The sequence below is a fragment of the Crassostrea angulata genome, chromosome 3 (genome assembly GCF_025612915.1).
Source record: "Crassostrea angulata isolate pt1a10 chromosome 3, ASM2561291v2, whole genome shotgun sequence".
Taxonomy (NCBI): Eukaryota; Metazoa; Mollusca; class Bivalvia; order Ostreida; family Ostreidae; genus Magallana; species Magallana angulata.
Window position 1 is genome coordinate 3091005 of NC_069113.1, and position 13114 is coordinate 3104118.

The following is a 13114-nucleotide window of genomic DNA, read 5'->3' on the forward strand; positions in this document are numbered from 1 at the left end:
TTAGAGAAAAAAATTGTGAAACTGTATGCCAGGAGGGAATTAACGTTATTTACTTGGGGTGCAAAACATTTTTGTATGTAGAGTTATAAAGCCGTTTTCAGATGAGGAGCAAACAAAACTGACCCCTTTAAAAATAAATTGTTAAAATATGTTAAATATATATTTATATATCAATAGAAAGATAAAATCGTGAATTTTGTAAATATTTCAAAATAATGCACATGTAATTTAATGCTAGAATTTATTTGGCACTCAAAACATGCGGAAAATAGACAAAAGGATGCCTCTAAATGCAGTACACCAATGCATTTTAGGCTCCCCCTAAAAGCAGAATGCAACCAAATCAGCCATTTTAATTTCTGTACATTTTCAAGAACAAGTCCTTAGGCATCATTTCATAGTATTTTCAGGGTACATACGCCAGCTTTTTAAAGAGCTATGTTACCCGCTAAAAAATTCAAAAGATTCTGCATGTGTAAAATCCGGATATTTTTGGAGTTGCCTCCCTTTATTTTAGAGTCTCACAAAATGAATTTTTAAAATTTTTCTACCTACTTTGTTCATGTATTCGAAAGATAATCCACTATATTATGCAACTGAGAATTTCAAAAAATAATTTTTATGTATACTGCATAAAAATAGCAGGAAAATCCCTACCCATCATGCTTTTCCCCAGAGAACCCCCCCCCCCCCCCCCCGGATTTTATACGAAACTGTGTTTAGCTACCTGTACAGTAAAACTCGGTTAAAGCGAAGTCCTAGGGACCAATTGAATTACTTCGTAATTACTATCCGTAATTTGTTGTATCTGTAGAACGAAATCGTAATATCTATAGCGAATTCACTATGTACAAGTTTTCTTTCATAAGACTATAATTTTGCTAATTGAGGCTAAAATTAAAATAAGATTACTTTGATACCTTGAATGATCCGATTGTAAATTGAAAAAATTATATGAAAATAAATTCATTCAAACTATTTTGTTAAATGATAGTTCAAACTTTTTTAAACTGAATAAATTCGTTATAAAAGTGTTTTTCGTTATTATTCGCCTCTACGGGACTCAAAATCAGTTCGCTATATCCGTAAATTCGTTATATCCGAAATCGTTATAACCGTAAAATTTTGCAAAGATTTTATTAAGAATTTTACCGGGGACTCATAAAAACTTCGCTATATCCAAGAATTCGCTTTATTCCTGCTTGTTCTAAACGAGTTTTACTGTAGTGTATATCGAACAAGAAATGAAATACCCGATCAAGTTAACAAATCAAAGTCTTCATATATTCTGAAAACTTGCCCCCCCCCCCCGACAGTCCGTGTTCACCTATGAACATTCGATGACCACTAAAACTCTATTATAAACGTTTACAGTTATTTAGTGTTCAAGAATTTAGACATGTTTTAATAAAACAACTTGTATTGATAACGATTCATTATATACTAGTATGAAATGTACAATTGAACCAAAAATGTGTACATGTATATCGTTCCTTGTCAAAGGGGTATAGCGCCTTTTCCAATTGTTTCGTCTTCATCCGTGGTTGAACAGAAAGTTCCTTTTGCTAAAAATGGATACAGGTACTTGTCGCAGTATGATTTTCGAAACTTAGGTACTGATTTTATAATGGTTTCTGTATCCACTGATTTGTCACGAAGTCAGGAAACCTGCGTCGAGAGATGAATATATAGAACTGTGCATAAACTGATTACTTTCAGCAAAATGGAATATATGTAAGTGTAAACAGAGTGTTATTGAGGATATCTTTTATATTGGATGTGCTCATACTAAGAACTATACAAGAAAATTTGAAAAATAATTCAGCAGATTAAATGCATGTAATTCAAACTTTCTATCCTTATCATGTTTTAATTGAAAAAAAAATACTAGGTGAAATCGATCCAGCGACCGTGAAATAAAGAAAACTTATGTGTTACCACCAGGCCACGCATACAACACATTCAATAGATTGTTGTTTTTTTCAATATATGTGGCTATATACATGAATGTATGAGAAAAGTCACTAATTGAAATATTTGTCTAATTTTCAGTACGAAGACCACGTTAAACCCAAACTAATTCCATGATAACGTATACTACCTGTAGAACATTATTTTAATCGGATGCCTTTGGTTTAAATACTCAAATATCCAAAATTTTATTGAATACTATTTCCTATATATACGAGGGTCAATCAAAAAATACGAAGACAATGCGGCTGTCTATCGTATATTTTTCATGAAAGTCATACTTAACAGATTAATCTGTGCACCAACACTTATGTTATTGATATGCGAAGTTTTAGTCCATTTGATGAAACGGTATTTTTGTTACCCCTTTTTAAAAACAACATATTTTGTCACCACGGCGCACGGTAACGTTCAAAACATGACGTCAAAATTAAACACGCACAGTTTATAGATATACTCCATCTATATATCACGCTTAGTCTCTTGTGCCTTTCATCTTACAATTTAAAATGGCACTGAACCACTTAACATCTTATTTGCACACATTTGCTCGAGGATCATAAGTTAGTTCTTCAATGTTTTTCATTTTCTAACCGTGTATATCTTAGTTTACCGTAAGGATAACCCTGAATGTCGGTTGACGTTACTTCTTTTATGACCAAATATTTACAGATATTCTACTCTCTTTCGGACTGTTTTATATTCAAAATACAATGACCATCAGCCCCACAAAATTTATTACAGTTAAACAAAAACTTGCAAATAATTGTTGACTTATTTTTTGCACCATTGAGCATTTTCACAGCTTGTATCGGCTTTTTCCCGAGTTAAATCCATTTTATTTGTACTTCTCGTTACGCCGTGACGTCAGGCGACGTCGATTTTTTAGTCAATTCTGAAAAGGACTGTCTGACTTTAGTTACTAATATCTGTTCGACAAAACAATATATCCCGTCATTATTTGGTACATAGAATACCATGACTATACTAAATTTGAAGTTTGAATATAATTTGGTTTTAAGTCAAATTTATAGAGATAATACTTTCAAAATTATATGGTTTATTGTTGACATAACACAAATTTTGACCGTGCGCCGTGACCTCATTTTTGCAGGATTAAATTCTAAATAATTCTTAGAAATAAAGAAATTTATTAACTTTCTTTCTTGCAAATTGTCTGAAACTATTGCTAAATTATGTCTACCAAATTTAGTAATGATATGACGTTAAGTAACATAGCTATGACAAAAGTCTTCGTATTTTTTGATTGACCCTCGTATATCCCTAACAAAATCCAAAGATTTTAATGATGTCATGCAAGATAATTTAATAGACTCTTTTAACCTGGTTATTGTGCAATTTGCGTTTCTTGACTTGCATTTTAACAAAATATTGTATAACATTGAATAAAATGTCTATTGTTTGCAAAAGCAATATATTGTCAGCGAAATCGTATATATCGTATAATCGTACCTCTTTATGCCTTTGCCAGTGTCTCTGTGATTAATACACTATAAGAATCAAATTTGTAACGTGTAGTTCAATACATTTCATCAATGATGCAAATGGCGTACTGATGGGGCGCATGCAAGCGGTTTTTATCATATTTATTCGAACATTTGCTGAAAAGTATACATATATAAGTAATAAGGGATCATTGCGGCCGGGGACTGATCAAATCTATCATAAAGCACTTTATTTGATATAATCATGCCTGACCATAATGATCGCCTCATAATACTCAAAGAATGATTTGATTGGAGTCATGAGAAAAAGGCCCTTCAGGTCAAAATTTCACATTATTATAAAAATAAATTCACCATCTTTTTTCTGTTATTTTATTTATATATTGGTTTGTTTACAATAATACCAAACTTTTTCTTATATAAGTTTTTTTTGCCGATTTAACGAGGATTTTTGTGAAGTTTGTTTTAAAATACTTAGTGTAACGTCAAGCGTCTAAAAAGTCAACGTCAAAATAATGACGGCAGACATTGTTGATTGAAATCGCGAGTTTGTTCTGTAATTATCGTCTTATAGGCGGTCAGTCACGTTAACTTATTACTGTGCCATAAAAATATACACAAGCATATTTTAAACAGAGGAGAATCATGATAACAAATCATGTCTCAAGTTTTGAGGTCTGGTAAATTTTTTTTATAGTTTCCTTGCTGATGCATCAACTTCAAGTACATGTATAATTAATTCAGATTCACATGTTTGCCCAACACACACTCATGTTTAGATGAATAAGTAAATAGTGAAATAAATAAATAATTAAATAAATAAAAGTTCAGAGACGAGTCTCGCTTACGGCAATCTACTTCTCATATAAATTTTAGCAACATGCTTTCCACATCGAGGAAGCCCATATGATACAACATTAATTGTTCAGAGTTGATCCGCAACTTGTCAAAAAGTTATCGTTAATTAATAAAAACAATATGTATAGTGGGCTAATTATAGTTAGCGATAAGTGAATCATGTACTATAGTCATTTGCGCGAAAATAAGACCTTGTTTAGAGCGATGTAATTCAAACAATATTAATTTCTTCTTGCTAGCTTGTTTTCTAGTCAATTCATTACGGAATGTATCCTCCATGTATATGAGGCAGCGACGTTTTGAGTACTGGCCAAACCGTTCTTCCATCTTCATTACACCCATGCGCGGATCTAGAGGGGGGTCGGGGGGGGGGGGGGGGGGTCCCGACCCCCCCTGGAAAATGAAAATTTATTAAATTTTCATAGTAAAATTATCGCGAAAATATGCCTCGGACCCCCCCCCCCCCCCCTGGCAAACACAATTATCCTTCGGACCCCCCCTGGAAAAATTTTCTGGATCCGCGCATGACACCTCATATATTTTAATTGAGTTCTTAAATATTTTAGGTCATTTTATGTAATGTTAATTTTTTACCATTCAAAAAAAAAAAATAGATAAATAAATGAATTTTATCATCGAACAGTCTGACTATTTAAAGTCAGACCCTACTATTTCACTTTGAAATTGTCGTATATAGCTAGGAGCCCTGAAATATTTTGAAATAGTTGAGGTACAGTACTTATATAGCCAGAGTGATGATCAAATACATGTACACTATAAAAGTTTTATATTTTGCGTGAACGGTATTTGGCAGAAAATAGTTATTGAACAAGTTTGCGTTGATTTGAATTCGCGTTTTCCTGAATAGTCCTGTTTTTATGCATATATGTATTTGCATGCATGCATTTAGCGATGTCCTTGATTCAGCGGGAGCCACATTCCACCAACAACACTTAAAAGGAATGACAGCCAAATGTAATTCATTTACAGTATTGTACGGTTTTAATACGCATCTTGAATATGACTAATGTTCTTTCAAATTACTATCTCAAAACGCCGTTAATTGCCATTATATACTTTTTTTGGAGTCGTGTTAATTAACTTATCTCTTATGGTCACCCAGCTTCCTTAAATCACTTGAACGCTTTTAAACACAAGAATAAAGAGACAATGACATGGACCAGATAGAGTGGATTGCATAGGGGCTTGGTTTACCAATGTTATAGTCTGTCCCAAGTTATTGCTTCCATCGCTTTTTGATGATTTTTAATAAAATTACACATACCTGTGAAAGAAATACAGTTGAAATCAAAAAAGGGAATATATCCAAGATAGTTATCCCTTTCCACTCAGAAAAATTCACAGGAACGAAAACAGATTCCTTACGGAGATTTATAATGGGGAATGTCTACATCTTTTTCTCCATTCGGAATACACTCGGAATACATCGCGCAATTTTTTAACGTTATCATCCGGGCTTATTAATGGCTGTTGCAATGCAAAATCTCCGTAGACTTTCAATTTCGGGATGTGTATTGAAACCAGAAGCGGTAGAGGGGCGTTTCAATACAAATAATCTGGACGTTTTTCATATAAGTGGGTGAACGTAGTTTGAGTACAAAGGTATTTACTATTATTGAAATATCAAGCAAAAAGTGGTGGAAGCAAAAACTCGGGACAGAGTTATAAATATGTAGGCAAATTAATATATTTCTATGTAGATGACAACAATTCACAGGGGCAGATTATTTTATCCAATAATAAAACAGTTGGCAATAACCTTTAAAAGTTAATATTTGCTATTCACTAATTAAGAACCATACATTTAATTATAGATATGATAGCTTGATCTGGAAAGTGATTAATTTTGACGTTAAATGTACAGGTAAGCTAAAAGTAAGAAGGCCAACTTTGGCGAGCTATTGAGCCCACGGGCATAAACTCGTTTCTTTCAATATTTTTCCGAAGAAACAACGATTAAAAGTAAATTTTGACATGTGATATCCACACTCCCTATCCTAATCCCTCGAAAATACAAGGAAATGCCGTGAATCAACACGACGCTCAGCGTAAGGAAGTTTGTGTGGCATTATGGGAAATTTGACGTCACAATGCTATACGAGAGAAAGATGGGGAGTAGGCAGTAAAGGAGGCCGATTTTATGTTTGTTTTTGTTGCTTCCCCCCGAAATATTTACTTATGGAATATATATGAATATCGAAGACCACATCGAGATGGCTAAATATCGATGTAGTTATTGCCAAAGTGATATTTCGGGGTACAGAGCGCAGTGTGCTGAATGTTTCGACATTGACCTTTGTTTACAGGTATTTTGACGTCACAGCTTTTTATAGAATTCGCGGGTTATTTAAATTTATTAAAGTGATTCATCTGTTTACTGTCTTATTTACAGTGTTTTTCATGCGGTGCAGAACTCGGGACACATAAAAGGGACCACAGTTACAAAATTTTTGTAAGTGTACGTTTTCAGGTGTCAAATTCCATCTATGGTAGCCACATAAAGTAACTTTTTTCTTTTATGTACATTCCTTGATTTAAATGTTAATGAACTGCAGAATTGTTTTCTTTTTACTTTATTGTAGCAAGCATGTTAGCTTAAATGGCTCAAACTTTTATCTTGATTTGTTTATTGTTTAAACTTGTATGAACATTCTTGAGATGTATAAAAACAGATTATTATTTTTTCTTTATATAAAATTGAATTTAAAAAATGATTTAATAAAAAACAATTCACCATAAAATTCATTTGCATTACAGAATGATAGCCCTGTCGGTGCATTTGACATAACCAAGGCATGGAGTCTAGCGGAGGAGACCATGCTGCTAGATGCAGTGGAACAATATGGATTTGGAAACTGGCAAGTCTTTAAGAATTGATTCAGAGTTTATTAGGCAGTTTTTAATTACTGCAATGGAGTTGATGAAATATTGCACCAAAAGTTATGGTAATTATCATTACTCTTTGAATATTCTGGGGGATGGCAATAGCTTAACTCTTTTTGAATAATAAGCTAATTTTTTTTATATTAAAGGGATGACGTAGCCAGCCATGTGGAATCTCGGTCAGCAGAAGGTATTTCAGTGAATTAATCAACATATTAACAATAATGATAAATATAATCACCACTGTACAGGTCACATTGTTGCCTGGATTATCCTTGCAAAAAAAAATATATAAATTTTAGAATAACTTGTGACAAATATATCTATAGAAAATGGTAAATTTTTACTTAAGGCCAACATATATCTCACCTCAGTATCAGTAGAATATATTTAGATAGAATAGAAACAATATGAAAGAGAAAAAAAAGGTTTCAATATTTTTAATAGATCAAGAACATTCTGAAAATACACATATTTACAAATTTGTAAGGTTTTGTGAAATGCAACAGCAACATTGGTGGATATCTCCATTATAATGGCTTGATAGTTTACTGTTATGAAAAAAAATCAGATTTATGCATTTCTGAAGTACCCAGATTTTCTTAATCTTCAAAGCCACCCAAAAATTATGGATCTTAAATATTCCATTTATAAAATAAATGTATGTTTAGTGGTTTTTGTTTTAAGTAATTTTTTACTTATGCATGTTCCATTATTTTTTGCAGAGTGTCAAGATCATTATGTGACTTTTTATGTCAATGGAAGTATTGGAAGGGGTAAGGAAAAGCTTCTCTATAGGAGGTTTAGAATTTAAATGCTTCATCCTATTTAGAACATTGAGTCCTTTTAAAATAACAAAAAGAAACAGTTTTAAAGAATTCAGGGTTGATTTAAAACTATCAGAGAATATAAAACCATATATCAGTTTTTTTCTGTATCATGTTTTTTCCATGAATGAGAAGCTAGAAAGGTATATATATAAAATTTTCATGAATCAAATTTTCACTATTTCAAAGTCGAAAATATAATCCATGATTGTGTAAACCTGTGGAGTAATGCGGAAAAAAATATCTAAATTGTCACTCTTAAAAATGAAATATTCGGACAAAAGAGACCATTTACACGATTTCTGCAATGTGAAATAATTACCGACAATTATTACACTGACGTAAACAATCATGGATCATTAGATCATGTACCATTACATATACTAGTAGCTCAGCTATAATTAGACATCGGTTTAAGCAAGGAAGTGTTCATTTTAATTCGGTTGTCAATGGATAATTAAATAAACAACGAGGCTTTCATACTTGTCCTCCTATCTCGCAATTTCTACCTCTAACTAAGCTTAACACAGTTCACTGTAATTTTACTTATATGGCAAAAGAGAACTCTATTACAAGAAGAATTTTTGTATCAAATTTACGCTGATTTATTTTCTGCGATTCAAAAATCGCCGCGTACAAGGCGGAAATTGGATACACGCGGAAAAAACCTGATATACGGAATGATCTATTTTAACATTTGTATGTTACCTGCCATCTATGTGCCTGTGTGACTTGTAATCTGAGTAACTTGTTATTTATGTGAGTTATCTGTGTTAGACTTTGTGACTCCCTGTCTGTATCTATTTATTATGACTTAAATATCTATCCAACTTGCTATCTTACAGAAACCATAGTGCTGACTAAGAGCCCAGTCAAAGACCACTCTTGCCCAGAGGGAGGTCAGTATCGGGGCTGTCCAGTCTCTCGCCCTCTCCTGTCGTGTATTATTCCATCAATTCATTCTTGGCTGTCTAACCTCTCCTGTCTTGTATTAATTAAATTTTGTGCTCCCTCTCATATCTTGTTTAAATTCATTCTGTACTACTTTATTCTATTTACACAAAAGTTCGACTGGATACACCGTTATTTAAAAAACAAATTGTAAAGATTGAAAGGATTTAATTAATAAATCCCTGGTCTCTTGTAATATTGAAAGGTGCTGTATATGACCGTTGATGTTTTGATGGTGTGTTGTAGGTCCCCTGTCCCCCAGTATAACCACCCCCATCAGCCCCATCGAACTCAGCATCCAGGAGCAGCATGATTTGGGATATATGCCGTTCAGGGACGATTTTGAAAGAGTAAGTGTGGGTCTAGTTGATTTTTGGGGGAATGTTTAGTGCAGTGTGCAATGTTGTATGGGATTCACAAAATTCGGTGAACAATAATTATTTTTTCTATTTGTGTTTTTAGGAACACGATAATGAAGCAGAAACTGTGATAAGTAGTTTGGCCAACAACTATGATGATGATGAATTAGACATAGGTAAGCAAACATTTCCTTCTGAAATACTGGTCTGGATGTAACACCACCTGTTGTTGTACAGGTAAACATATATTCATCATTCTTAAATTTTGACTTCTCTTTATATTTATTCGTTGAACAGCTGTAAAGTTGGTTCAGGTGGACAGATACAGAACGCGATTAAAAGAACGAGAACGAAGAAAACGCATCGCCCGGGAATACAACCTGATTCAAGCTGCCGCATCACTCATTAAACCCAAATCTCAAACCCCCAAAAAACGCACATCAAAAGATGAAAAGTAAGTTTTATTTCTACTTGGAAAGGTATTTGAGGCCTTGTGCAAAAGAGTCAGTTTTATATAGACTGAATTACACATTTATATGTATCAGTTTTATATAGACTGAATTACACACTTATATGTTTCAGTTTTATATAGACTGAATTACACATTTACATGTATCAGAAGTCGATGTAATGTGACTTATTCAGCTGAAATGCTTACTGGATAATGATTGTTTTCATATTATGATTTTTTCAGAGAATTCCAAGAGAAGATGAAAGTATATGCTCAGTTCCAATCCTCAGCCGAGCATGAAGAATTTCTAGAGAAATGTCAAGGTCAATAAATGATTGACAGCTTCTACAGAACAATTCACTTGCTCCTTATGTACATGTATGAGATAATAGTTTTATTTATATTTTGAATTTTTTTTCATTTTTGTAGAAGAGAAAGAGCTGAAGGCTAGAATCACTGAACTTTGGAAATACAGAGAGAGTGGAATTACCAAAATGGATGGTAAATTCCCTTTGATAGTTTAATGTGAAGGATCGTCAATTATATCTTTGTTAAAGGGGAGAAACTCATGTTGTTATAAATTTATAATTTCTTTAACATAATTTCAGAAGTGGATGATTATGAAGATGAACTTTACAAGCGAGAGAAAAAGAGAGAAAATAAGAAGAAATTGGTGAGTTTTATTTGCTTTGTGTATGATCAAGTAAATGTGATAACTTATGGTGGAAGTTTTTTGCTATACTGTGATGCTAACAGGAAATGTTGTACCTCTTCCCCTAGGGCAGTTCCTCCCCAATAAAGAGGGTGTCAATGGTCTCAAAAAAAGCCGCCGGCGGTATCGAGTGAGTTTCTCTTTGTTCAGAATTTCATACTTATTTTTACTTTTATTGAATATCAGAAATAAAAGTAATAATGTTTTTCTTTCTCAATTTGCAGAGAAAAATTAGATATACTCATCGACGACGAAGGTAAGTCTTAACATTGTGTAAATTTTTCATATAATTGATCTACAGTTGTACATGATGGAGTTTTTTTTATTTTTATAAAAAGTACACACCTCTTGTCATTTTTTTGTAACCACTTGGTGTGAAAGACGATGATCTGTATGATACATTATGTTAGTACATGTATGTTTATACATGTATATTTATCTGCATTTTTAGGGCTAAAAGATGAAGGGGATGAAAATGAGATGAAGGACATGTCCATACTGCCAAGTTATGGCATGCTTTCAGAGCGAGAGAAGAAGGTATGATGCTTTATATTGATAAGTTGTGGTAATATAGTATTAGAATTTATATAACATAACATTAATTCAATATATAGGTTTATGAGACTTTCAAACAAAATTTTATTTATTTGTTCTTCTTGTACTTTGATTCTCATAACAAAAAAAAAGACTTGTGGATGCTTTATCATATTAAGAATGGTCAAATTAGTTCTATATGTATGTTGTGATTGGTTAATCAAAGGTCAGTTTCTGATTATACTCTCTTGTTTCTATATCTACAGCTCTGTAATTCCATTGGGATGACCCCCGCCAACTATATGACCATCAAGACCTGTATAATCAAGGTAGGTCAAAGGCCGAGGGACAGGGTTTATTATGGGTCTTTACTGCATGAGTCAATATTTAGAACAGTTTCATTTTTTTCTTTTCCTCAAAGAAAAATATTTTTTTATATTTTTGACTGTTGTGTTGTAGGATTACCTACAGCGTCGTCAAGGTATACCAGTAAAGATCCGCTACCCCAGTGGGCTGGATAAAACCCACCGGCGGAAAATCATGAGCTTCCTGACAGACAATGGGTGGATAATGGCGGTGTGAGGATAGGACCACATCAATAAGCGAACTGCACCACCGGAGGAAATATCACACGTGAGAGTCCCACCACCAAAGTAACGCACACAGAACAGCTGAGCTCATTGATTGAGATATTCCAGTTTATTGTACATTGTGGGAGACAAGAATTCCATTTACAGATAACTGATTGTTGAAGACAGGATGGTATCTAGAGTTCTGACTTAGATTGATTTAAGTGAATTGTAGTCAGAAAAAGGGGAGAGAATTATTGTGTGAAAGGATGTGTGCTGAAGAAAATATTCTGTGTAACAGAAATTTATACATGTATCTTCATTAGACAATGTACAAAACGATTAAGTCTGTGTTGACCATAGGAGACTTTAACTTTGTGTAAGGCATTTTGAGAATTTGTAAGCTAAGCAAGGAGAGCTTGAACAGGTCAATCTCTATACTGTAATTGATGGACTGTATAGGTGTATTGTACTGACGTACTGTACATACATACCTATACCACTTGTATTATTTCCACTCTTAAAGGGTACCTGCAGCCCAGCCGATGTGAAACATATGTTAAAAAGTTTATTTACCAAAATTTAATGCAAAAAACCGCATCGAAATCGGTGCAAAAATAATGAAGTTACGCCCCTTCAAAGTGGCTATTTTTACCTGCTTTGGGAAATCTAATCAAGAGAAAACAGAATTAGGCGATAACGAGGCTTCAGCGGAAGTGACGTCACGAGGTCAACACGACGGAAATTTCCTTACAAAGCTATAAAAATTAAATTCGATTTTTCAGCCAAAATGATTGATATAGGTCTGATGTTTTGACGTATTTTGTTAATTTAAGTATTGTAGATCTAGAAATTTGTATCCGTTATTTTTTTATTACAATCTGATTTCTTTTTAAACGATTTTAAAATTTGTTATTCTCGTCGCCTTTTTACCGATGAATACGATATCTTAAAACGCTTACATGGGCAAATTTATGTTCATTATTCATTTTATTGATTACATAATATCCTTTCACACACGAGTGATCCGAGATAATGACACAGGTAAACAGGTAAACTAACGAAGCCACTGCTCCAGACACACGTGTATCTGGGGTATGTATACACATGGTTCACGAGTCTGGTGAACAAAGAGAGGGTTTCACACCTCTAGACTGGTAAATTGATTTGTGTATAATTAGCTACTCAATTGTTAAAAGATAAAACAGAAAAATAAATTAGACTGTGTAAAATCAAGCATTCGTCAGCTAAAACATGTGTATAGTCCGACAATCAGTGATTAAAGAAGCATGCATGATACTATTGAATAGTAAAACTAATGTTCAAAGTAAATGCCTTTATTGTTACTTATCTTATCACTTAAATAATGACAAAAATTTACAATTCTGCAATTGAAACCTTTTTTATGTGATCAAGTAATTATTTCGGATTTATAATTTGTTATTTAATAAAGTGCAACTTCTTTTCGAGCGCTATGGTCAGCAATTAAACGCTTTATAACTCCGTATAGCT

The 13114-nt window shown here is 33.2% G+C and overlaps 1 protein-coding gene across 2 annotated transcripts; it reads left to right on the forward strand.

The window, feature by feature from the left end:
• Nucleotides 1-6387: 6387 nt before the first annotated feature.
• LOC128177894 (transcriptional adapter 2-beta-like) lies at nt 6388-11631 on the forward strand. 2 transcript variants are annotated; one of them, XM_052844797.1, is made up of 17 exons: nt 6389-6622; nt 6709-6768; nt 7074-7174; nt 7349-7389; nt 7925-7975; nt 8872-8925; nt 9224-9327; nt 9440-9512; nt 9634-9790; nt 10031-10110; nt 10217-10288; nt 10396-10460; nt 10568-10629; nt 10724-10755; nt 10951-11036; nt 11300-11362; nt 11493-11631. In XM_052844797.1, exons 1-17 carry the CDS (start codon nt 6506-6508, stop codon nt 11613-11615), a joined length of 1341 nt encoding a protein of 446 aa, XP_052700757.1. In that variant the 5' UTR covers nt 6389-6505; the 3' UTR covers nt 11616-11631. The 2 variants fall into 2 exon arrangements, 1 of the variants encoding a protein (XP_052700757.1); XR_008242883.1 differs by lacking the exon at nt 11493-11631 and having other exon boundaries at nt 6388-6622; nt 10573-10629; nt 11300-11363.
• The last annotated feature ends 1483 nt before the right edge of the window (nt 11632-13114 follow it).